General features: G+C 36.6%; 1 protein-coding gene across 4 annotated transcripts in view; it reads right to left on the bottom strand.

Moving 5' to 3' along the window:
• The window catches only part of CNOT6 (CCR4-NOT transcription complex subunit 6), a 51,220-nt gene that overhangs the window by 14,774 nt on the left and 10,452 nt on the right, over window positions 1–25,994 (bottom strand). For all 4 annotated transcript variants that reach the window (XM_032209482.1, XM_032209481.1, XM_032209483.1 and 1 more), the window contains 6 exons: window positions 17,969–18,082; window positions 12,515–12,701; window positions 10,563–10,648; window positions 10,031–10,135; window positions 9,875–9,943; window positions 8,894–9,051 (listed from right to left, as the gene is read on the bottom strand). In XM_032209482.1, coding sequence (XP_032065373.1) covers window positions 8,894–9,051; window positions 9,875–9,943; window positions 10,031–10,135; window positions 10,563–10,648; window positions 12,515–12,701; window positions 17,969–18,080 — 717 coding nt within the window. In that variant the 5' untranslated portion in view covers window positions 18,081–18,082. The remainder of the gene's footprint in view (window positions 1–8,893; window positions 9,052–9,874; window positions 9,944–10,030; window positions 10,136–10,562; window positions 10,649–12,514; window positions 12,702–17,968; window positions 18,083–25,994) is intronic.

Raw genomic sequence — 25,994 nt, 5'->3', positions numbered from 1 at the left:
AGATGGTTCTGTGTGCCATAGGTTCACCATCACGATTATAGGCTGAATACTGAAGTATGCATTGGAACTGGAAGTCTACTAGTAACCACTGAAGTTATGAAAGCATCAGATGTTATAGTCCTAAATTGCTAGATTTCGCCAGCAGCTATGTTTTCAGCCAACTGCAGTTTCTGAATTATCTCCAAACACAGACCCATTGTAATAGTCTAAATACAGCATTATGGGGGCAGAAGACTCAGGTTAAGGGCTTCATAACTCAGAAGTTACAACAGAAGTGCAGGTCAAAGCTGGGCATAGACTCCCATGACCATGGTGCCTTTATTTTTACTCAAGCATAGGGTTGTGAGTTTAGGAAACCCCTCAAGTCATAGACCTGTTCCTTCAGATCCAGACCAATTACTTATAGTATCTGATGATAACCAGACCAGCTGAAAGAGCAGGACAAAGTTGAGTCAGTCAGCAAAATGTTTGCACATTTCCTTGTCTGATCCTTAAGCACCAGTTGTGTAGATTCGAAGGCTGGCATTTAAAGTAGGCAAATGATAAAAAAGTAGTTTAGCCAGTTTGCAAAATAAGATGTTATTTCTGTGGATGTATGCTACATTTACATTTGTAGCCCATAGAATTTCATATTGTTAATAGCAAAGTAGTTTATGCATGGCTGCAGCCTTTTTACCGTGTACTGGATTTTGGCTTATGTTCCATAATAAAGCTTGACTTTAAGCATTGGTATGAAAAACTTGGCATAGAACAAGCAGTCTTTCCAGCCTTCTAGCACTGAATGTGTGACCAAAAGTTACCCAGATCATGCCTGAGGCAGGACTGAAGCACAGAATCTCCTGGATGTCTAGTCCAGTGCCTTTAACCATTACACCAAACTAGTTCTCATGTGAATGGAATTTCATGCTCCAAAATAAAATGTTTATGCAATGCATAAATATAGGGGATGTGGTTCAGGAACAATTGAACTAATTTGTTGATAAGTATGAAGAAGGTATTAAAGTGTACCATTTTAGAAAAAGTATCAACACTTTTTTTCAACATAAGTCAATAATGAAGAACAGATACACTTTTCTGGGGTCTAGGTAGTCCTTGGTTGGTCTCTGACAACAGCTAGTAGCACTTCTGAGTTGCTTGTAAGTATTCCAGTTTACAATGATCCGTTCCAACTTCAACAGGGTTTTGAGCTTCTTCCAGTAAATGCCTCCAAGTTACAAAGGCTACCTACATAGCTAAGAGTTTCTCATCCCAGATGATATAGTGCTATTCTCTTCTAGTTGAAATAACATTTATTGTGGTATCAGAATTATTAGTTTCCATTGCAAATAGTTCAGGAGGGCTAGGATGTTAGAATATAGTCTGGGTGGAGAAGGAGTCATTTAATTCTTGGAAACCTTTCTGCCTGAGGTTTATCATCTGGATGGTGTATTTTTTCAGAGATGGTAGGATGAAGAAGTTGAGAGTTCTGAAAAGCCATTAATCAGGCCCACGCAGGACCAGGAGACTGCCCTGCCCACACTTCGGCCAAGCACAGGACTTACCTTCCGAGCCCCACGGTCTGGAACTGAAAGCTAAGACCAACAAATTTGGCCTGCAGACATTTTCTGGAGGTGAGGGGGGTGAAAAACAGGGCGCAGACGCCCCAGGAGGTTAAAAGTCTGGCGAAAACAGCCTGTTCTTTACCTCCCTCACCTCCACAAGATAAAGAGAGAGGGGGGAGAGAGACAGACAAACAGACAGACAGACAGAAAGAGGGGGGAGGGAGGGAGAAGAGAGAGAGATTTCTCAAGCTCCTTGGGCTGAGAAGAATTGCTGCAAAACTGAGTTTCCGAATAGGACTACTAGACTCCTGAACAACTGAAAAAATGATCTAGTAAAAAGAAAAGGCAACCAAAAGAGCAGTATGCAAACAAAAGCAAATAAAACACCCCCTGGAGCAAAACAAACTAAAGTTTAATTTGTGTGCATTGTTCAGTGGATTGTTAAATTGTCCATGCCCACCTAGTCACATGACCTAGCCACGCACACCCAGCCAGTCCAGACCCCCAACAGTCTGAGGAACCGTGAATTGGCCCCCCTGTTGAAAAAGTTGAGGACCCCTAAGTTAGATATTCTATTCCCCCCTCCCTACCTGAAAACCTGGACATGGGTGTGGCCCGTGTATGACTCACCCGGCCTGCTGGCTGGGAGTTTGGTGAGGAGCCTGAGGGAGAGAAGGTGATAAGATAAGTAGGGCTTCTGTGGGGCAAATCTGAGGAAGAGAAAGTGATAAGATAGGTGGGGCTTCTGTGGGACAAGCCTGAGGGAGAGAATGGGATAGGAAAGAAAAAGAGGCTTCTGTGGGGCCAGGCTGAGATAGAGAAGGGGATAGGATAGGGGAGGATTCTGTGGGGCAAGCCTAAGGGAGAGAAGGGGAGAGGAGAGGTTGATGGTAACTACTCACTAATTTTCAACCTGTGTCAATTTATCAAGCCCGATCACATAGTTTCGTAGCAGACCACAGGTATTCAGCTAGTCCTCTATATTGTTGGAAGCATCCATCAATACACAGGTATAAGTGAATCAGGTCCTGCAGAGAGATTGGGCACTTTACTCGGGCCAACTCAGTCAGGATCCTGTCTGTCAATCTTTTCTGCAACTAGTTCATCTCAGCTATCTCATTCCACTTCAATTCTTGTGAGAGGATGTCACAGTCATTTGCATAATGACTGAGCAACTTCCCTGTTACAGCCCAGTGTTTATTTCAACTTGAAATGGTTGATAATCTCACTATAATTAAACAAGGAAACGATGGAGATGTAACCCATTTTGTTACTGAACTAGATAGTAAAAACAAAATTGGCTTGAAAATGGTGTATGGGAGGTTTTCAATGCAAAAACTCATATACAAATTGCACTGGGCTAAAAAGGCTAAAGTATTTTCAGGCACTACAACAGGGCATTTTTGAACTGGTGCTGTTACATTCTACATTGTACAATTTGTATGATCAGATGAAATGCTGTGTTTTCAATTGTCAATGACTGCAATTAAAGGACTTACTTTCCATCTATCTTGTGCTGCCAACTGCACACACATATAGCCAGCTTTGATACAAACTCAAGGTCTTTATTGTAGTCATAAATCCTTAACTGTAGTGGCATAAACACATTGCAATCAGCAGACTTTCGGCTTAGGGAATGAAAACATAACAACTAACAGTAGAGGGGTGGGGTGGAGGCCAATTCAGAAGTGGTCCTAGAATGAGCAGGTTTTTAAATTCATCCAGACAATCCAAAGAAGCATTGATATATGATCACATGCATGCAGATTGATTTGGTAATTGTCAAGTTTCCTTTCCATAGCCCTTACTATCATCTTGATTAATTTGCTGAGCCATGCTTCTTTCTTTCAGTGGCGTGACTTCATTTGGCCTTCTCTTCGCAATTTGGGATGCATTGCTGGGTTTAGGAGTTTACCTAACTCAGGCTCTGGATCAGCTGACTCAGCTGCACTGTGACTTCTTAGTAATCTCTTCAGCTAATCCCTACAGGCAGTGTAGCCTTAGGGTCAGTGGTTGAGCTCTTCAGCTTCTGAATCTGAAGACTCAGACTAATTCCTAACATTAAAAGTTCTACCTAATAGGAGTTTAGGCAGGTGTGCTCTCTTCATTGAAGTTTGTACAAGTTCACCAGCCAGAACAGTCTTAATCTCATGTCCAAGTCTGGATCTTGATTCTAAGTGATCCAGTCAGTCCACTTTACCTAGAACAATTTGCAATTGAAGTACCATCAAAATCTTCCCCTAAAAGAAGTTGAACAATATGACTGGTTGAGAGTCATCTTAAGAACAGGCAACCTAACCCCTCTTTCACTTACTTCCTGTATCAAAGAGGCATTAATAATATCCTGAATCCATTCCCCCTTATCTCCCTCCTGGTTGCCTAAAGTACCTAAGAGGTATGGATTCATCCCACAGGTTTCATAGCTCACACCACAAAATATCGTATACACTTTCTTGTAATAATATTGCCAAGACCAGCGATGGTATTCAGCCAGTTTGAGCAAACCAGTAGTGGCAACCTGTGTATGGGTCTGCCCATCCGCCCCGCTCTATGCCAACCAGTAGTGGCAACCTGTGTATGGGTCTGCCCATCCGCCCCGGCTCTATGCCGTCCTATTTAGCCACGTTTTCTAAACAGTGCATGCGTGCAAACCATGTGCGTGAGCAAAGCGCATGCATAGAAATCATGCACACTCACAAAGCGTGCGTGCGCACTCACAAAGCGTGCGTGTGCACTCACAAAGCGTGCGTGCGCACTCACAAAGCGTGTGTGCGCACTCACAAAGCGTGCGTGCACACTCAGTTTTGGTGTGTGGAGAGCCGGTGGATAAAATTATGTGAAATCCACTTCTGGCCAAGACATTGCTGTAATTTCATCTGCATATGGTCTGGAAAAGACTGATAGCCTAAATGTTCTTAGATAAAATGTTGGATAGTACACCAGCAACAGGCCCAAAGTATGTCCAACTTCAGATATAGACACAAGTTACTGCAAAATTGGAAAAAATCCTTAGCAGCAGAAGCCTTCTATTTTTAAGTATTCTGACTATATGCAATAATGAAACTCTGGGGCTTGTTTCTGTTCCCTCATGGTTCCAGAGTAGATTGAAGACATTTGTATGCTGAATGCTACCTACTATTAAAACCGCAGAAAACTGGGCCTATTCAATATTATTAATAGCATAAATTCCCGCAGGAAACAATGGAAATATTGCTCTTATCTAACTAAAAAATTAGATTAAATTAGAATGTACTATCAAACCTGACAGTTGTCTTTTCAAGTTCTTTAAATAAACCTCTTCAGTTAATAGAGTACTGAAAGTGCTCAACTTTTTAAAATGTCTTTCAATTAATTAATCTGCAGTGATTTGGGTTATTTTTTTAAAAGAATAATCCCTTTATCTGATTTTAGCAGTCACTGTTCCTTCCTCCTCCCTTTCCTTCCATAGCCTTATACCACATGCAAGCATAACAAAAGAAACTTTGTTGTCCCAATTGCTGGCTGCAGAAATAATTGAACACATATCATTAACTTTACAAGGTATCAAAGTACGCATGGCACACCCATGTACATCAAGATTCAACAAACCAAAACACTGTCTATACGTCAAGACTACTAATATGAACATTTCTGTATAAAGTACAAACACACATATACCTTTGCAATCATACCTATCTGCAAAATAAATCAGAGCTCTCTCTTTCCTACATGAACTCTAATTTCCACAGAGCAAAGTCACTGTTTTTTTTTAATGGCAGGAACTTGGCAGGCCGCCAGCCATGAAGCTTTGACGAGGTTTCTTCTGTCTGATCATGTGTTTAATTGTATCCCCACCCCCCACCCTGAGTTTAAAGCATTAATAGCTAAGATATGACTGGCTAGACTGGAAAATGGATGGAGAAAAGAACTCAATTACAGCACAAAACTATTGCCCAATTATACTGCTCTGAACAGTCAAAAACCTCTTAACTAGCGCTTGAAACCATTGTGTTCTGTTACACAAAGTTTGAAATTGAATAATTTTGCACATCTCTAGTGACAGCTTCTGTGAGGAAAATAAAGTTATACAGGGCTCGTCCATTACACTTTATTTACTAATTTTAGACAAATTCTTCAGCAAATTACATGTTATGTTACATGTTTTGGCACTATTTGAATAACTTGAGAGCCTAAGAATGTAGAAATATTTAAATTTCATATAAATTGCTATAAGAAAATGATACATAACTGTCCAAAAATTAAGTTATGACAATATAGTTTAAACCAGAGGCATCCACAGGATCCAGAACTTTCATCAAGATGATAAAAGCTGTCACACTGTCTGTACTAATCCTTTCATGCAACTTATATACAAAAGGTCAGAGCTCATTTTATATCAGTGCATCATCCCTTCCCGCAGTCCCCTCTGGATGCTTTTAGTTTAAATCAAACATGAGCCCTAAGAATGATAGATAACTGAAATTACATACAGACTAAGGGTATCAAACTCGATTTCATTGACAGCCGCATCAGGGGGTTTTTTTGACCGAGGGGGGGCGAGGCATGTCACTCGTGTTGGTGCCTGCGGTGGGCCGAGCACTCTGCCAGCTAAAACAGACTCCCGAGCTCCGTTTTCGACTGCGACAGCCTCCTGCAACCTTCTGCCAGTGAAAACGGAGCTTGGGAGCCCATTTTTGCTGGGAGAGGCACGGCGGGCCAATTCTTCACTGCTTCCAGAGCAGTTTAGCAGGGCAGATCTAAGCACCCCACAGTCCTTCAGTTTGACACCTCTGATGTAGACTAACGGAATAAGCCTAATCATTGCTGTGTCTTGAGATAACTCAAATATGTGTTTGCATATTGCTAGTGATATTGAGCTTGTGTAAATGCAAATACTACTAGTACTGTACACCATGTTAGTTTGTTAAGCTTTGGTATATTTGAGCAACCTGTGCATGCTCAGGTTGCCTTCCTATTGCCTTCCTATTGTATTGGGGTTCCAAAATATTTAAAAATGTCAGAACAGAGACAATATTGTTTTACGGTTTTCAGTGAGCTTTTCTTATCTTTTTGTGTTGCTAGGCTTCTGCTCAGTGTAATTTTCTTGACTTGAGCCCTGTATATGTGGGACCATGTTTTTGTTTGGTTGTGAGTTTTCCATTATTTCTTGCTGACAAAAGAACAGTTTATTTTATGGTACCGTACAATTTCTCTTTCCAAATCAACGCACCATAGTAAGAGAATTATTAAGTGCAATGCTAAGTTACAGTGCAATAATTTCAAAGTAATTTTTGTAATAACAAAACAAAGCTTCAAACTGAATACACAATGTTTCTGTACTGGGTTACCAGGCTTCTTCTGGTCTTTCCAGACAAACAGTAGGCCTGCTCTGTTAAAGAACTAAATGTTTGTTAACTGCTAAAACTAGGTGCTGATAGAAAGACTGTCAATGAGCGATTAGCTCCCTTTGTTCTCTGCATGCTGGCTGTATGTCTCATGGGTTTATTTAACAATACAAGGATGACACTCTCTGCTGTGAAGAGGAGATTCCAATTCAATCTGCTTTAATATGGGCCTCTTTTGTACTGAGCATGAAATAAGCACATTATCTATCTAAAGCACACGGTGCATATCTAATTAAACTAAACTAATAGTAACTGACTGAATAGTCTAAAGCCTCAAAAATGTAAGGGTATCAGTCAGCAATAGAATAACTATTTGAGTGAAGAATAAAATTAGAAGATAAAAACATCGGAGAACAACAATACAAAATAGAAAAGCAATCAATACATGCTATTTGTAAGATCTCATGGTAGGCCCTAACTAAACTATCATTACAAAACAATTATTTCGTTACTTCAGCCAATCAAGAATTTAGTTTAGAGTCCACTGAACTTACAAAAAATCTAGTTGAATGGCAGCTAGACCCTAAAATTGAGGAGCTCAATTCTAAGCAATTCTTTTCAATTTAGCACATTAGCAACTGCAATAATCTTTTAAGTGATCACTGATAGTACTTAAATATACAAAATATGCAGGTATAAAAGCTTCTATATTTATGGAGCAAAATATATATTTTTGAGCATTTTTCAAGATCAGAAAAATCCAGATCAATAAAGAATAGCTCTTAAGAAACTTGGGACCTATAATATGTAGTTTCCTCAATAAACTAGGACTATGATGGTGAACCTATGGCACGACTGCCAGAGGTGGCACACAGAGCCCTCTCTCTGTTTGCACACACGCCGTCGCCAGCTGCTCTTCTGGTTCCTGGTGAACTGGTCTTCGCAGGTGTCTGAGTGCCAGAAAGTGGCCTGGAAAACGGCCCAAAAAACAGCTTGAAAACAGCTCCTAATCAACGCCCCAAAAATAGGCATATGTGCGCCAGCCAGCTGGTCTTCAGGTTTCCAGTGCTCTGTGAACATGAGCTGGCTGGCAGGCATGTGCGTGCCAGAAACCCGAAGATCAGCTGGCTGGCCCACACATGCACATGCATGCACACATATGCACATGCGTTCTGGTTTGGGCATTCAATGCCGAAAAGGTTCACATCACTGAACTAGGAGATAAAGAAGGAGAGCTATTTATTTATGCCAGAATTCTAGTGGTAAGTGCATCACATAAAAGGTAAGATCAAAAATACTAGATTACTAGATTATTTATGCAAAAATATGTCTATAACAGAAAAAAACCTAGGTCACAATGAAAAGCTACACATTTGAAGAACAGAAGAGAAATGAAACTCCAAAAGGCAGGGTTGGAAATCTGGACTATTTTTGCCCATTTAATTGCTATTTAGAAAGCATCCAATTTATATCTATTGATGGACACTTTAAACTCATGAGATGACAAGCTATAATATAATATAAACTCATGAGATGACAAGCTACATTTAACACAAAAAACAAATTAGCATTTCCGTGGCTTGGTGAAGTGTGCACTAGCCAGCGGGGTTGACCCTAATTCCTGTTTTCTGCTTCAAGGCCCATGTAATCCCTAGCAGAGAAGCTCTGCAACTTTATTTTTTTCAATACATCTGTTAGTTTGGCACATCATCTGTGACCATGTAGCCCATCCTTAAAACAGATGGGAAAGCAACTGAATCACAACAGATGAATGATAAATCAGGAAATGACTTTCAGTGCCTCTCACTATGGGGTGGGGTAGAAAATATTTAAGCTTCATTGTACTTGTTTACTATTGCTCTATTCATTTGTCTGTGATTACCTTCAAATAGTTCACAAGCAGAAGCTAAGGGCTCATTTTAGTGATAAAGGCAGTGAGGGATACTACAGATGACAAAAATACATTATAACTTATATATTAACAGCTTTAAAAGGTGATCATCGTATTACAAAAGGAAATGCACTTACCTGAAGACTTATGATGTCAGCATTACAACTCAAAATTTCCTGCATTATAGCTTTTTTCCTGTATTCCCAGTTCAGTGCCCATGATGGGCAATATCCATATAGCTGCCGAGTAGCATACTTATCACACAGAACATTGTAACACATGACAGAAAACAGAGCTGGAGAGAAAAAAGTTTCACTCAGACCATTTTAATAAATAAATATATATTCTAATAAATATATTTTAAAATATTTTGTCTAAATTGTACTACAATTTATATTTAAAAAGCAAGTATCCCTGCATATCAAACAAACCTCACCTCCACCCCACATTGCTGCTTCTTCTACCTAACTTTAAATCTCACATTACTGTATTTACATTGTTTTATTATTTTGCTACTGTTATGTTTACACTTGTTTTTATTTCTCTGTTTTTATTGTTGTAAGCTGCCCAGAGTAGTTCTATGGTGAGATAGGCAGGAGATAAATTTAACAAACAAACAAATAAATACTAAATTATGGAATATAATTCATATACTATGTTTTGGTTTAACTGTTGACCAAATCTTGTAAATTAACTACTTTATATCGTAGCTTTTGTGAAATTGTTATTTTTAAACATCACCAATTTTTTAATCAGAAAAGAATATATCTTTTTTTAATCTAAGTAAAACACATATAAACATACACCAACCCCATTTGGGGTTTTAATTTGTACTGCCACACAACTGTGTTTAGAATAAATTGCAAAATTTTGCAAAATCTTTTTTGTAACAGCCAACCCAAGACCACTTTAACTTAAGAACTAAAGAAACTTTTCTCTAGAAAAAAGATAAGGTTTATACTACTAAATTACTCTTCCTGTATTTCAGACCAAAAATAATTGAAGTTTTGTTTCACGATTAGCCTCAAGCTACCATATGATATGCACCTCTAAAATGGAAGAACATGGTTCAAGAAATTGGTCAAGCAAATCTATTAAAAAGATTGCTTCACCATTACCTGTTGGTCTTGTCCTATCTGGTTCCTGCAGCATAATCCAAGATCTGGGAGGAGGCTGTTCTGTTGAAACTAATGAGGAAAACAAAAATATCTCAACAATAAAAGAGTTTTTGTGATAAAGAATACACATATATTTATTTGGAAAGCACTACTTACTTCTTTTTGCAGTACCTGCCAGATTATCAAGCAAATAATTCAGTAGCCTTCTTGTTCCATCTGGTTCCTGATAAAGATTCAGAATGTCCTGTGTAAGTGGGTTTCCTGCAGAAATGTTTAGACAAAAGGAAGAATGAAAGCTCAAGAACACAGATTTAGGTGTTTTATTATTATGGCTAGTATCTGGGAAATTCAGTTCAAAATAACAGAAGTCAAGTAATTACTGAAAACCTGAGATTCTCACTTCATAAAATTATCAGTAAACCAGATTGGATTCAGCTGGGGGGCAGGGGAGAAGAAGAAATTCACACACTACTTTTGTTCAGGCGTGACAAAAAAACAAGACTGGTTTAGTGCCTTAAAAGGGGGAAATTTAAAAACAGAAATAGAATGCAGTACAAAGATTTTTTTAATATAATTTAAAGCTGTTTAAATCTAGTCTTGTTTATTTAATATCAGACAGAAAGTGACAGCTGCTAAAGATAAAACAAAATGAAAAATGGAGAAAAAGTACAAAATGGAAAATGCATACCTTTCAAACCCAAGGTCTGTAACTGGAACAGTTTTCCCAGCTCAAATGGTAGAACTCGTAACAGGTTGTTATTTAAATGGAGTTCCCTGATGTTCAGTCACATAAAGAAAAAAAGTAGTAAGATAACATATTTAATTAAACTAAACCTTTCAGTGAAAAATAGAAACAATATTAAAGCACACATCAAAAATACACGAAGCTTGAACCATGAGGATTAGGAATATTGGAGACTACAAAATATTATGATTAATAAAATAATATTAAACACAATGAATTAAAACAAACCCGCTAGTGTTCTAAACATAATCCTATTAGAACTATTAGGAAAGTAAAACAATGAAGCAATAATTCCTAAGCCAGCATTACTAATCAAAATGATTTAAGGAGCTAATAAGTAAGTAGTTTTTAAATGGTAGCCAAAAGACAATGAGTGGCTTAAGGTCACTCAGAGGATTTCATGACTGAATGGGACTTTGAACCCAGATCTCCTAGTGCTAATCCAATGAACACATATTATAACTCAAAAATACTTATTCAAAACTATATAAAATTCATAAATATTTCTTACTTCAAAAACAGTAAATTAGATCTTTACACAAAAACAGAATATTTTTTAAGTCCAGACTTTCATCCTTTGCTCTTCTTGAAGGAACAGCATCATTTGGATCCATTTATATAGTACTAAAACTTTCATTTCATTTATTTGTTTGTAACCTCAAGTTAGCTGAATAATTTAGGAATATCACAACAATTTTTGAATCAAGGTACCTAAAATCCTTTTAAGTTAAAGAATGCTCTAAAAATCTAAGATCCACTTCTCCTGTGGAATTCAAATGTCTGCAATGTTCAGATAAACTTTATTTGTAAAACTGTGACCATTGCAGGGTTTCTGTGGTCATGTGATTGTGATTTCAGCTTTTCGCACGCAAAGTCAATGGGGAAGCAGGAAGGAAGTTGGACATCACTCTCATTTCCACAGTTTTGCCCATCTGTGGCCATTCTGTTTACCTGTTCTGGTAAGAACTTTAGGACTTATTATTAAAGATTGTTTTCAATGTGATTGTTTTTGTATTTATGATATATACTCTTTTGAGATGATCATGGGATTGTCAAGGATTGGGATAAAAAAAAAATTGGTCAGCCTAAAATTTAATGTTATTCTGATCACCTTTCTCTCAAAGGATTAGCCCAATGGATCACAGGGTTATTTAGTATTGTTTGAAAAGGGGAAAGACTAGGCTCATTTTTTATCCCAAGTATTCCAAATAAATTCATTCCAAGCAACAATAAAATTGTAAGTGATTTAAAATATATACGCTCAGTATTGATGGAACATGTTTCATCCAGTGTTTTATTATAGAACTCACTGAAATCAAGTTTCTATTTACTACTGCACTGCTCATAGTGCAACCTATGACACAGCTCCAAAGATAAACCAGGAAAAAACAAAACTAGGTATTATATGGATAGGACTATATTTGTGGACATGTGCACAATAAAGATAACTAACTGGGAAAGTACAAATAATTTGAAGAGGTTTTCACAAGAAAACATTGAAGCAATGCATAACCCAAAGTGTCCAAAAGGGGTGGATAGAGAGTGGGAGAAGAGGTCAATGTGCAGAATATTTATCTCTTATTACCTCCCGCCTCTCAAATGTTACTGTTTCTAATTCTTACAAAATATACTATTTGCCTTATTAATTAAATACACATAGCAGGTTTCAGTCTGCAACTAATAATGAGTCGGATCCATTAAGTTTAACACGGATTAGTAAGCACAGGGAAACTGAAATCTCAAAAAAAAAAAAAAACCCCAAAACCCACAAATACTTTAGCTTTGATTCAGTGTATATTTTCACACCTACTGAACTGGAAGCTTTCTGCCAAATCAAAATGCCAAAGGACACAGAACCTGAAATGAGTTCACAATGGTCTAAACAATTGTGTTACCTGAGTGACACCATGTTTCCGAGCTCAGCTGGTAAACTGCGAATCTTATTAGATGACAGATCCAAATAAATCAGGTTATGAAGCTTGGCAATATCTGAAGGAATACGGGATAAGGAATTGTCACTGAGATGCAAAGCTGTCAAGTGAGTCAGTGACCACAAGGATGAACTCAGGCTTCTGACTTTCCCTAAAAAACAAAAGCGATATGGCTACTTTAGATCACTTCCACTTCTAATATATTGTGGCAAAGCGGCAACTAGATGTTACTAAGTTCTAGCTTCCTTTACTGCTGGCTATGCTAGTTGAGGCTGCTGAGAGCCATAGTTCATCAATGCCTGGAGCAATCAAATGGTTCTTCAAAACAACATTACAAAGGGAAGCAAATTTGAACATAAAATTTAAAGCAGGCATCTCAAACCTGGGTAATACAGCCCCAAAAGATATTAAAAAATAGTTTTAAAAAGTATACAGGTAGTCCTCAACTCACAACAGTTCATTTAGTGACTGTTCAAAGTTAGAATGGCACTTTAAAAAGTGACCATTATGACCATTTTTCACTGTTATGACCTTATTAGCATCCCTAGGAACATGTGATCAAAATTGAGATTCTTGGCAATGGGTTTAACTGGATTACAAACTTATCAACTGCAGTGATTCACTTAACAACTATGGCAAGAAAGATAATAAAACTCACTTAATAAATGTCTCTCTTAATGACAGAAATGTTGGGCTCAGTTATGGTTGTAAGTTGAGGACTCCCTATAAAGAATGTTTGTGGTTTAAATACAGGTAGTCTTTGATTTTCAACCACAATTGAGCTCAACATTTCTGTTGTCAAGTGAGACTTTTGTTAGGTGAGGTTTGCTCCATTTTACAACCTTGCTTGTCACAGTTGTTAAGTGAATCACTGCAGTTGTTAAGTTAGTAACATAGTTGTTAAGTAAATCTGACTTCTCCATTGACTTTGTTGGTCAGAAGTTGACAAAAAAAGATCACATGACCCCAAGATACTGTCACTGTCATAAATATGAGTCAGTTGCCAAGCATCTAAATTTTGATCACATGAGAGTGGAGATGCTCTCTTTTTTCAGTGCTATTGTCACGAAACAAACTGTTGTAAATTAAGAACTATCTGTTTTAGCTGCCCAGTTGCCCTTTGGAAGCTGCCCTGTCTCACAGTAACAGAAATGTTGGGCTTAATTGTGGTTGTAAGTTGAGGACTACCTGTAATACAAATAAATATATCACATATTCACTGGTACAGCACCCAACATGGATAGATTAAAAGAATGTTTACTCCAGTCCCCAAATGAATGTATACTGAATATTTTGCTAATAAAAAGTATGTGCCTATACTTTGACATGGTCATTTCTATATTCCTTATCAGAATTTCAGATTTACTGGATAACAACCAGTAGCTAACATCAAAAAGGTCACTGAGCTTTTCAAATTGATTTCTCTGAAACATCCCAAAAAAATTGAAAACGCTTGGCTTAAGATGACACCGTAGTCAAAAGATAATGGTATAATGGTAGTTTGGTCCATCAGACTAGAGGTAAGTAAGGAAAACATTAGAAATGAGTGTAAAGAGTTCAATTACAATCACTTAAACTAATGCATCCCAAAGAAACGGTACAAAAAGGGCATATAAACCCATGGGTGGAAGAAGCAGCAGCAATTACCAGCTGGAAATGTTTGGCTGGAGTTGACCCTCCTAATGAGAAACGGGGTGTGCAATACTATTACTATTTCTCCTGTTTCTGGCTGAGAAAAGGGTCAACACTACTAGAGAGGTAATCAGCAAAACCAGATAGTTAGACCTCAACTTACAACTGTTCATTTAGTGACTGTTTGAAGTTACAATGGCACTGAAAAAGGGACTTGTGACCATTTTTCACACTTATGACCCTTGCAATATCCCCATGCTCACGTGATTTATAATCAAATGCTTGCTAACTGGTTCATAATTATGGCAGTTGCAGAGTCACGGGGTCATGTGATCATCTTTTGCGACTTTCGGACAAGCAAAGTCAATGGAGGAAGCCAGATTCACCTAACCGTGTAACTAATTTAACAACTGTAGTGATCCACTTAACAAACGTGGCAAGGAAAGTTGTAAAATGGGACAAAACTCACTGAACAAATTTCTCACTTAGCAACGTAAATTCCTGGGCTCAATTGTGGTTTTAAGTCGAGGGCTATCCTTAAATAGCAAAAATTATCACTCTGCCCTCCTCAAGCAGCGAGTTCTGCTGAATGCTATTTTCCCCTGGCAAAATGAGCCCTTCTTATAGGTACTCCTCAACTTACAACTATTCATTTAGTGACCATTTCAAATTACTATGCCACTGAAAAAGAGTGATCTATGACCATTTTTCAAGCTTATACAGTTGCAGCATCTTCATGGTCACATGATTAAAATTTGGATGCTTGGCAACTGGCATGTATTTATGATGGTTGCAGTGTTCCAGGGTCATGTAATCACTAGTTGTTTTCCAACAATGTTATTGGGGAAGCCAGATTCACTTAAGAACTGTGTAACTAACTTAACAACTGCAGTGATTCACTTAACAACTGTGGCAAGTAAGTCCATAAAATGTGGCAAAACTCACTTAACAACTGTCTTGCTTAGCAATGGAAATTTTGGTCATAAGTCAAGAGCCACTTGTATTTGGAAAGGGTCTGCAAATAAAATTACTGAATGTAAAGCCAATCTCCCTCGAAAGGCAGGCAGTTTTATTAGAAAAGTATGAAAGCATGAACAAAGAAGAATAAATAGAATGCAAATGAGATAATAAAATATTAAATGTTAAATCTTTAAGGAGGAAAAGTTGGAATATCTAAACTGAAAATCAAAACATTCAGTATATATAGCACATTCTTAAAAATTCTTGAAGAATTTAAATGCAAAATTACTGTGATAGTGAAACAAATAATTAAGACTACTCTCCTTACCAGAAGATAGAAGTACCGTGAATTTAAAAATTACAGATTATTTAATATTTAAATCAGAAAACTAATTGGAAATATGTTTATATTAAGTAGAAATTTTAAACATATGCAAAACCAACCAATAGCTAAAGAACATACAACATGATTTCTGCAAAGGGAAGTTTCTTTGACACATTTCTAATTTTGTGGATAAAATCTTATGGATAAAAGTAATCCAGCAAATATTAAGAGACAAAGCCAGAGATTACATGAAAACAAAGAATCCAAAGAAATAAATCCAAAGATATAACCAGACAGAAAAACACTACAATTCATTTAAGAACCATTTTAAAAAATATTTTCTAATTTTTTAAAACATTTTAAAATAAATTGAAGCAAAATAGTGGCATAGGAAATAAATTGTGGCATTCCAGAAGTTATTCATCAGTAACCTCCACAATTCCTATGAAGGCTAGGGAGGATGGATACTAGGAACTGTGTTTAAACAGTATCTGGAATGGTACAAGCTTTGTATGAAAACACAGTAAATGGAAGGCATTTCTGCGAAGGTGGGGGAAAAAATTAGGATATAGACTTTCAGTAAGATCAGAACAAACCCACTCATCCCTCTGGAAAAAAAAACATTCTTCACTAACTTGGTTGCTTTTGAAAAGGAATTGAATGCTTGGATGAAAAATATATAAAAGAAAATGGAAAATCTACATTCAGAAACATAAGCCTTGGAGTACTGTGTAGGCTTAATATCCTGTAGAGAGACAGATGGGTCATTGCTAGATAACCTATTTATCTGATTGAACAGGGCTCTCACTGATGTATATTAGGGAAGGTCAACATAAATATCAAAGATGGACCCCTTTTTCTGCTCTCTTTGTCCTCTAGCTAAGACACTGAACAAAAGCACTTATAATTCAGAATTTTCTAGCAGCAATGTCAAAGACTGTCAGTACGAGACCATTTCCAAAGCACACACTTCTCTCTTATCCTTCTCCAATTTTCCACTTTCATTCAATACAAGTTATTTTTATTCTTGCTTTACCATATAAGTAACAGAAGACTACAATGGAGGCGTTCGTTAATATCTATTTTGTTCCCCCTGTGAAAGGGAACAAAGCAGGACTGGATCAGGCCCATAATTGTGTTTTTTTTTAATAGTAATACCACATGCAAGCCCCAATAAGATTTATACATAATGTTTGGACTCATAAAGATAGTCCTTGACTTAGAAAAAATGGAACCAGAATTTCTATTAAGTGATGAGGTCATAATGTGACTACATCGCTTATGTCGCAATCTCAGAAGTCCTAGTTGCTGTTGCAGCTCTGGACACATAGGTCATTAAGCAGGAAGCCCCCAGGTAAGGAGGAAGGGAATATGCAGGCTATGCATTACCTGGGAGGTGGTGCAGTGCAGTGCAAACTCAGGGAGGCCAGCAAAAAAGCATGCAGGGTTATATGGATCTATGCAAATGAGAGAGGCTTTTCTTGGAAACCCTTGAACCCCAGGGCAGTGTGAAGATGTGCCACCCTTGGAAACTTCAGATGCTCCAATCCAGCCCAGCATAATCCCACTACACTCTGGGAAGCCCAGTGGTGCAAAGATGTCGTGCAACAGGCAGCACATAGGGACCTTTTGACCACCACAGCTCTCAGGCTGCAAGAAGCTCCTGAGCTACAGCTCAGTGCAAAGCCAAGTCCAGTAGTGAAGGGGCTTCTTGGCACCCCATGGCTCTGGGGTTATAAGAAGCCTCTGAGCTGTAATACAGCATGAAGCTGCAGCCAAGGCACAGACACCATTGCCTCCCTCCACTCTGAGGCTCCTGTCATCCTGTGCTCCACCACACTACCTGACCTATGGACCCCTTCTTCCCACTGCTGACAAGATGCATTCAGACCTTTGCAAAGCAGCTGCTGGCCACAGAAAGACATCTTTCCCAGGTCTTGCAAGGAAACCATCATGTGTAATCTAAGGAAGAAAGTCTAGCCAGTAGCTGCCTTGCAAAGGGACAGTTCAGATAGGCTTAGTCAGCCTTAGTGGGGAGGGGGTGGAAAAGATCAGGTAGGGCATCAGGGAGTGCAGGGTATCAAAAGGGCCTAGAATGGGGGGGGGGGAGAGCTGGATGGGAAAGCTGAAGAAAACCAGTGGTCATAAGTGTGGGAAGGCTGACAAGTGCTTGAATTTTGATGACATGACCTTGGGGACACTGCAATGGCCATAACTTTGGAGACCAATTGTAAGTCATTACGTTCAGTGCCACCATAACTAATGGTCATAAATTGAAGATTACCTGTATTTTTTAACAAAGTACGGTAGTCGGTTTTAATCCAAGTGAAGAATCTAGTTCTAAGTTTGAAATCACTATCAGCATATTACATTCATTTTGAAGTAGATTAAATTTTAATAGAATATTTACTATAACTGAAGTTATAATGAAGAGGTCGGACTTGTCAATAATTAATCCAAAATCACTTTTTTGCCATGGACCCACCCTTTTTTTTTCTTACCGCTTATTTCCAACTCTGCCCAGTGTGATTTTTTCCCATTGGCTGCTTCTTCTGAGGACATAATTGTGTACATCCTCCGTGGATCAGGGGGTTCGTACTTTTCTTTGGGCATTCCTGGAAAAAAAATACAAGTTGAATCGAAACTGTTTATAGAAAAACAAACCTTGTGAGAAGTATTTCAGAAGCATGTGGCATGTGACAGGGTCATTCCATGTTGTTTTCATTAAGGCAATGATCACTATTAATTTTAATCAAGAAATCAATCATCAGTCATGACAATGTACCGATAACAGCTAATGTTCCATATAAATCAGTTACAAAAGTTACATTGAAAATTCTTGGTCTTTTAAAATTTTATGCTTTAAAAAGAAATAAAGTAATAAAGAAAAGTTTGACAACAGTAAGTTAAAAATCTTGTAAGACATATGCAAGAACCCCCCTGTAGATATCAGTGTGTATATAGTATTTTAAATTAGTTTGTACTACTTAATTATATTGTTTTCTTTTCAAATGTTTTCATTTTGCTTTGTCTTTAATAAGTGTCTCCAAATCACTATTTTATTTTATGTTTTTCTCAAATAGACGTCTGGGACACCACCTAAGAAAAACAGATTTTGGCAGTTCTTTCTAAGTCTACACTGAAATAAAATATATGCTGTGATATGTCTTTCAAGTCACACACAAACATTTGTATTTCAAAGTACCTACTAGATTTAATGGCCACTTTGAAGCTGATCTCATGAATTCTAACAGAAGAATCTGTTTCTATGAAAGACCACCACCTATGAAGCTAAAAATGTTTTTAAACATACCTTTATAAATCAATGACAAAAAGTCTTCTTACCAAGGCTATATGGCTGAGAGCATTCATTTTAGACAGAAAATGAAACACTCACATATATTACATAAGTGCTAAAAGAATTCAAGGTAGGGGCTGCTCTTAAATCCTTTAGCACTTTGTGGCACCACAGCAAGGCAAGATTTCAGAAAGCCCAGAATGAAAGACAATTTTCACTGAAATGACAAAAGATCTGATCCAGAGTAGTCAAAATCATTGGCAAAATAAATGATAGCAGTTATTTCTAGTGCTGCCTATGTAGTTCTATTTCTTTTGTTAATTAATGCATTCTGCTTCAGAGCTAACACCAATATTAAATTGCTCCATTTCATTTCCTTAATCCTGCTAGTTTTAATGTCATTCTTAACATAGGCCTGCTGTGATCCATCAAACAGAACACAGACTCCCAGACATATCCTGTGCCTCATCAGGGGCTTGCTAAACTATTACCATTGGCTGCCTGGGATTGCAAAAAATAGGAGCTGACATTACCAGGCTTTCATATTTGACTGGGGATTGGGACTGAGTTTGATGAATTACAGATTATGAAGAATTTCTGCCCTATAAATAATTTATGATAGGTTGTTCCTTCATTTAGGTACGAAAAAAAAGTTCTCCAAAATTCAAATGCATATTGAAGGTTATCAAAATCCCAAATTAATGTATTGATTCATTTTCCTAATTTGTAATGCTACTTACATTTTGTGATGTAGTTGATTTGGTCTACTGCTTAAGGCACAAGGCTAAAAATCAGGGGACTGTTGAGTCCCACCGTAGGCAAGGAAGCTGCCTGGATGACTTTGGCCCAGTCATTATCTCCCAGCCCAGGACATCAGAGTCAGGCAACAAGCTGGTTGGTCAATTCCAGTTGCAACCAATGAATCAACAATTAGTTGATCTGAAAAAAGTCATCTCCGTACTTATGGGGAAAAACTAGGCAGAGAAATAAATTTTGCGATTCTATTTCTGTATTTGTTTTTTTATTTTTCTTTGCCCTTTCTTCCAACTGTGCTGCCAACCCTTAGCCGTACTTCTGAATTCTTTACTGTTCAAACTGTGAAAATATACTTCTGAAAATGGGAATTTCCTTTCACTGCTTGCAGAATAAAGAATGTTGTCCTCTTTTGTTTCTATTTTACAACTGCCTTAACAAATAAAGCAAAAGGGTTGCAGTAAAATGGGTGAAGATTTCCTTAGGAAAAAACTAGAAAAAAACTGACATTCATATTATTGCTGTAATATATAAATCACAAACAGAAATCAGTTCCCATTTGTTTCTTTCAATTTAAATTTTGCACTATGTGTACTCTTGTGTGTGTGAGAGGGAGGGGGAGGAGGGAGGGAGGGAGGGAGAGGGGGGGGGGAGAGAGAGAGAGAGAGAGAGAGAGAGAGAGAGAGAGAGAGAGAGAGAGAGAGAGAGAGATTTTCAGGTATATTTTGCTGGCTTATTTTTTGTGAAGCAGCATAAAAAATTCACAAAGAATGCTAGGGTGTGGTATGAGACCAGGCCTGCTGCTAGTTAAATTTATTACCTAAGAATGCTTTGTAGATAATATTAATTTTAATTCTAAAATCTTACAGATTTGCACATTTGCTTCTTTGACTTCTGTTCAAACTAAACGGATTAGAGATAAGAAAAAAGCTATGAATGATAATTTATATTATCCGCACATGATGGATAAATATGTGGTTTACTTTCCATTCCTATCACCAGCATACATTTAAATCCTTTTGACATGGATTTAAATTATCAAACTGTTTTCAATGAAACTGCCAAATGTGACAGCATATTAAACAATTTATTCCATAGCCATACCAAAATTTATAACACAAATTGCCATTTGCAAGCCATTGGAATGCATTTATTTCCAACAATTCTATACCACTAACCATGAAGCAATAAACTTATAATATTTAATAGTTTATATGTTGGAACCTCTGAGGTTGAGAACATAAAACATCATCATCTAATATCACCGTAGAACCCGGAAGTAATAAGAAAATGAACAATTGAAAATGTCAGTATGAAATTTTATTGACAATATGACATTCCCTTTACCAATAGGCAGAGAATATTTTTCTACACTCTTATCTTGGGATGTCTGCTACGTTTTACAATTTCTTTCCTAAGAGGTGTGTGCATGTGTGTGTGTGTGTGCGCGCGCTATCAATAGCAGTTTGCATTCCTAGAGATTTTAGATAAGGGTTTCCTTCTAAAAGGCTCAGATAATTTAAAAAAATTAGTCAAGCCAAAAACCCATCCTAATATATTCAATGACCTTATTTACAGCAGTTATGTAAAATGTTGCTGCATAAATCAGAATTTATTCTCTAGGGTATTCTCAACTTCTTTTTTAGATATTAAGTCCATGTGGAATGCCGTTATCCTTACATTCTAGAAGATACCTAGATTCTCAGATGCAAATTGATCTAATCTGGGTCAATCTAAATTGTGGGACAAATATAAATCTCAGCAGAGATGGGTAAAAAAGGAATTGTTCTGGTGAATGTAACTTGTATCCATCCATCAGTAAAACAAGTGACAGAATAAAATCCAAATTCTTGCATCTCTCAATTTATCCCATTTTTCAGTTAATTGGCTAAATCTGATACATATTCTGACAGCCCAATACTGTATTTCTTTTTAAAAAATGCCTAATACAATGCAATACAATAGCAGACTTGGAAGGGACCTTGGAGATCTTCTAGTCTCACCCCCTGCCTTAGCAGGAAACCCTATACCACTTCAGACAAATGGCTATCCAACATCTTCTTAAAGACTTTCAGTGGTAGGGCATTCACAACTTCTGGAGGCAAGCTGTTCCATTGATTAATTGTTCTAACCATCAGGAAATTTCTCCTCAGTTCTAAGTTGCTTCTGTCCATGATTAGTTTCCACCCATTGCTTCTTGTCCTACCCTCAGGTGCATTGGAGAATAGCTTGACTCCCTCTTCTTTGTGGCAACTCCTGAGATATCGGAACACTGCTATCAGTGCAAACAAAGCTCTATACTTTTAATTAGATAAAAAAGTAATAGCAATTATTCTGCTGTTAAATTTAATTTCCTGTACACAGGTAAAGGTATAGAAGCCTGCCTTGTACTGCTTCTAGTTGGTTGTTCTTTCCAGTTAACCTCTAAGGGGGGGGGGGGTGTTATAGCTCTCAGTCATTCCCTACTATGCAAATCACACTGAATGACACATAGATCCTGAAAACTACTGAAATGGGAAAGACACTGATAGAAGTTTTGTATGCTCTCTTTGTACACTAGAATTTTACGTTTATAGCTGTTTCATATTCCATTTCTTCAGGAATATTAAGTAAGAGATAAATCAACTGTGTCAACAGATTAAAGATGTATGAATCAATTCAAATATCCCTAAGTGAAAGAGGAAAGAATTTCCCTCCTGATTTTCTCTTTTTCTGTAGCTCCTGTGTTCCTATGAATTTGCTCCAAAGCATTTAAAAACCCTATAGAAGAACTTTGGAGATAGAGAAAAGGATCATAAACAAAAAGAAAAATTGCAAATGTGAACTCAGGGAAGCCTACACAAAAACAAAAGCCTTCTGTAAATGCATTTACATGTAGTTGACTTACGACCACAATTGACCCCAACATTTTTGCTCTTAAATGAGACACTTGCTAAGTGAGGCTTGCCCCACGTTATGACTTTTCTTGTCACAGTTGTTAAGCGATTCACTGCAATTGTTAAGTTAGTAACATGGTTGTTAAGTGACACTGGCTTCCCCATTGACTTTGCTTTTCAGAAGGTTGCAAAAGGGAATCACATGACCTTGAGATACAGCAAGGGTTGCTGTAGTGTCAAGTGTCTGAATTTTGATCACAGGATCACGGAGATTCTGGAAAAGTGCTGTTGTAACTTTGAATGGTCACTAAATGAACTGTTGCAAGTCAAGGACTACCTGTATTTGAAAAAATATGTGGTGTAAAATGGTGGGCTAACTATGAAAATACAGCTATATCTATTTTAAGCCCAGAAAAGCAAATGTATTGTACATCTAGCACCTTATACCTGGCCCAACATATAATCAATGCTATCAACCTCAAGAAACTACTTACAGTGAGCACAGAAAGTATAACCTGCCCTAGGAGGCTTCACAGCAAGAATTACAGGCCATTCTCCTATGCCTATGATTCACTGGATTAGGAAAAGCTTAACAAACGAGGCTCAATTTGAGTGTCTGAGGCTCAACAATAGAAGGCTATCCATGCCAAAAACAATAAAAACATACACATAGATTGAAAAGTTGTCTCTTAAGCACCTAGCATTTATGCAATTAGTAGACTCTGTTTTAAATTTAATATGAAGACAGGTTAATCCAGTGTTTTTCAACCACTGTGCCGCGGCACACTAGTGTGCCGTGACATAGTGTAAGGTGTGCCGTGGGAAAAACACTTTATATATAGTCAATATAGGCACAATTAAAAATTTTTAACATTTTCTAATGGTGGTGTGCCTCGTGATTTTTTTCATGAAAAAAAGTGTGCCTTTGCACAAAAAAGGTTGAAAAACACTGGGTTAATCTAAATTGGGTGCAAAATACCACATAATATAAAAGAGTAAAAACAGCTGCAGCAGATTCCTTTTTACAAGATTTTAATTTTTAAGGCAAGAAATCAAAACAGAGACCATTTAGATTTCATTAGCTAAAATGTGGTCAGAGCAGTTGATGTGTCTTTAATTAGTCTATCTTTGCATAGTCCACAATTATTTGATACATAGTGAAATCATGTGACATAATTTTGATTCAGATTTTATCAATTTGAATGTTTACTGTTGTAATATTTCACTAATATTATGTAATCTGATATGGAAATGATATGGAATGTAACATTAGTGATAAAATTTCTTTATACAGAACAATGTTGTTTCAAAGAAACAAAAAGCAACTTTAATTAAACCCAAGACTACATACTATATCTCTCTAATTTCCTCACAACTCTCTTACTTTCCATCCTAAGAGGAAGCAAAATAGACCGATCAATTCACTTGTAGGACTTCCTGTACAAATTTGTAGTTTGTAGTGTTGCAGGTTTGACTTTTGAGCATTTAACAACATTAGTTATCTACATATTTATGCATTTCTTTAACTGCATCATCTGGGGGGGGAGGAATCATGAAGCTATGCATTTCAGACGTTAAGTCTAGCTTAAAACTCTACAGGATATTGAAGACTGATAGACATTGGTGGATTATTTGTTGCAAAACATAAGCAAATTCCCTTTTCCATTTCATTTCAGATTTTATAAATCATGTATCCATAAACATGATTAACAGCCATATTAATGTAGCCAAATAAGCTTTGTATTTTTCATTTTCTGCCTAATTTTAATTTTTTTCTTCCTTTAAGTTTTTTTAAACACAATTCCTCATTTCTGATCTACAAAATATATAGGAAAGTTCACAAAATGTGGTTGAATGGCTACTTCCCTTCAAACATTGAGCTACTGAAAACTCAATTACTTGAATCTTCAATTATGTTTTAGGTTTACATATTACATTACAGTACTATTTATTCAGTTGTTTGTATATTCTAAACAATCAACTATTCCTAGTAGATCTAAATTAGATGGAAGAAATACCAAAAAAAATCACTATAAAGTTAATAGCATTAGTAATTACCTATGTTTCATGAATTCAGTCAATTTAATAAGGTGTCAGCCATAACTAGATATTCAGTAAGCAATGTGGTGGATTTAACTCTAATTGTCTAATTATAATTGTCTTATTTTGTATACACAAATAAAATGGATGAGGAAATTCAAAAATAATGGGAAAAAAACAAATCATACCATATTACCTTTTGGAAGCTCACTAGCCAGGATTACCCCAAAAAGCAAATCATACTGCAATTCACAGTATCAAAAGCATAAAAATATTAATAGATACCAGGGTACATGTAATTCAATGCACCAAAAATTATTTTACGTTATAATAAATCATGATTAAAAATACTCTTAATTCTGGGCATTGCAGTCCCAAGAGTATGACAATTCCAGTTCAGTGAAAGTTGCATTTGGAAATATCTCCAAAATATGCAAGCACTATATTTTAAATAAATTAGCTCTATGTCAGCAAAAACTAGATTTCAGATATAAATACTAAATTCCAAAGCAACTACAATATAGAGAATACAATATAGCTTGCTAAGAGAAACAAAGAGTTCATTCAAACAGCTCAGCAAATTCCTAGCTATCTTCAATTTTAAAAATAGATACAACTGATTGAGACATTAGATGTTAGCACCCATTAACTTTTTATGAAAGTGATGCTTATGTGCTATCATAAAGCTCTTATTATTTTTTCACTTCAGTAAGTCCAAACAGAATCCTATTAGAGCACGAAAAGAAATTCTCTTTCTAAATATCATACGGACACTGTAAATGTTATACCATATAACATTTGGAATGAACATTTTAAAAGGTATTTTTGTAAAATAATTATTTATTTTGAATAAAAAGAAAGAGGAGCATCAAGTCTCTAAAGTTCTGGCCTAGCTTCTTGGTTCTTCAGGTATATTTACAGTATCCTATGATTTTTTTAAACAAAGATTTTCCCATTGAAGTTCTATCTCCCAATTGCTGTAAAGCTGCCAAATTTACACAATATTTACTGGTAAAAGTGTGCCAGAATATTAAAGAAAGTTTACATTTCTTTGTATTTTACACCCCCTGATGTTAGACTTGTAGTACTCCCAGCCTAAGCCACACTGGAAACAACATATGGCTGATCACTTGGAGAGTTGCAAAAACCACATTAAGAACAAGAGAAAATCCAGTTAGAATAATGTTCTTATTTGGAATAAAAGGAATTTGGGCAAATATGCTAAAAATTGGAAATCTTAAGAACTTATTTGCACTGTTTTAACTACTTAAGGCAGAATATTTGAAATCCTACCATTTTTACTGCTGTATACCAAAGATTTTCAAATAATTCATATTTATTGGTGAAGTAAATTAAGCCTTCTTTAGAAAATAAAAAAAATTGAAAGTCAAGGTCACCATCTCTAACATGGAGCTCAATCACCGGAGTGAACTTTTACAATAAAGCCTATTAATGTAATACAATTTAAAATTGTACTTCATTTTCTTTTTTGCTCTTAAATCAGAGTTAAAATCCAGTTAATCATTATGAACTTTATAATTAATTCACTTAATAATCTGT

Source organism: Thamnophis elegans, chromosome 2, assembly GCF_009769535.1.
Source record: "Thamnophis elegans isolate rThaEle1 chromosome 2, rThaEle1.pri, whole genome shotgun sequence".
Taxonomy (NCBI): domain Eukaryota; kingdom Metazoa; phylum Chordata; class Lepidosauria; order Squamata; family Colubridae; genus Thamnophis; species Thamnophis elegans.
The sequence above is the reverse complement of the archived record's forward strand: the minus strand, read 5'-3'. Positions and strand labels throughout refer to the sequence as shown.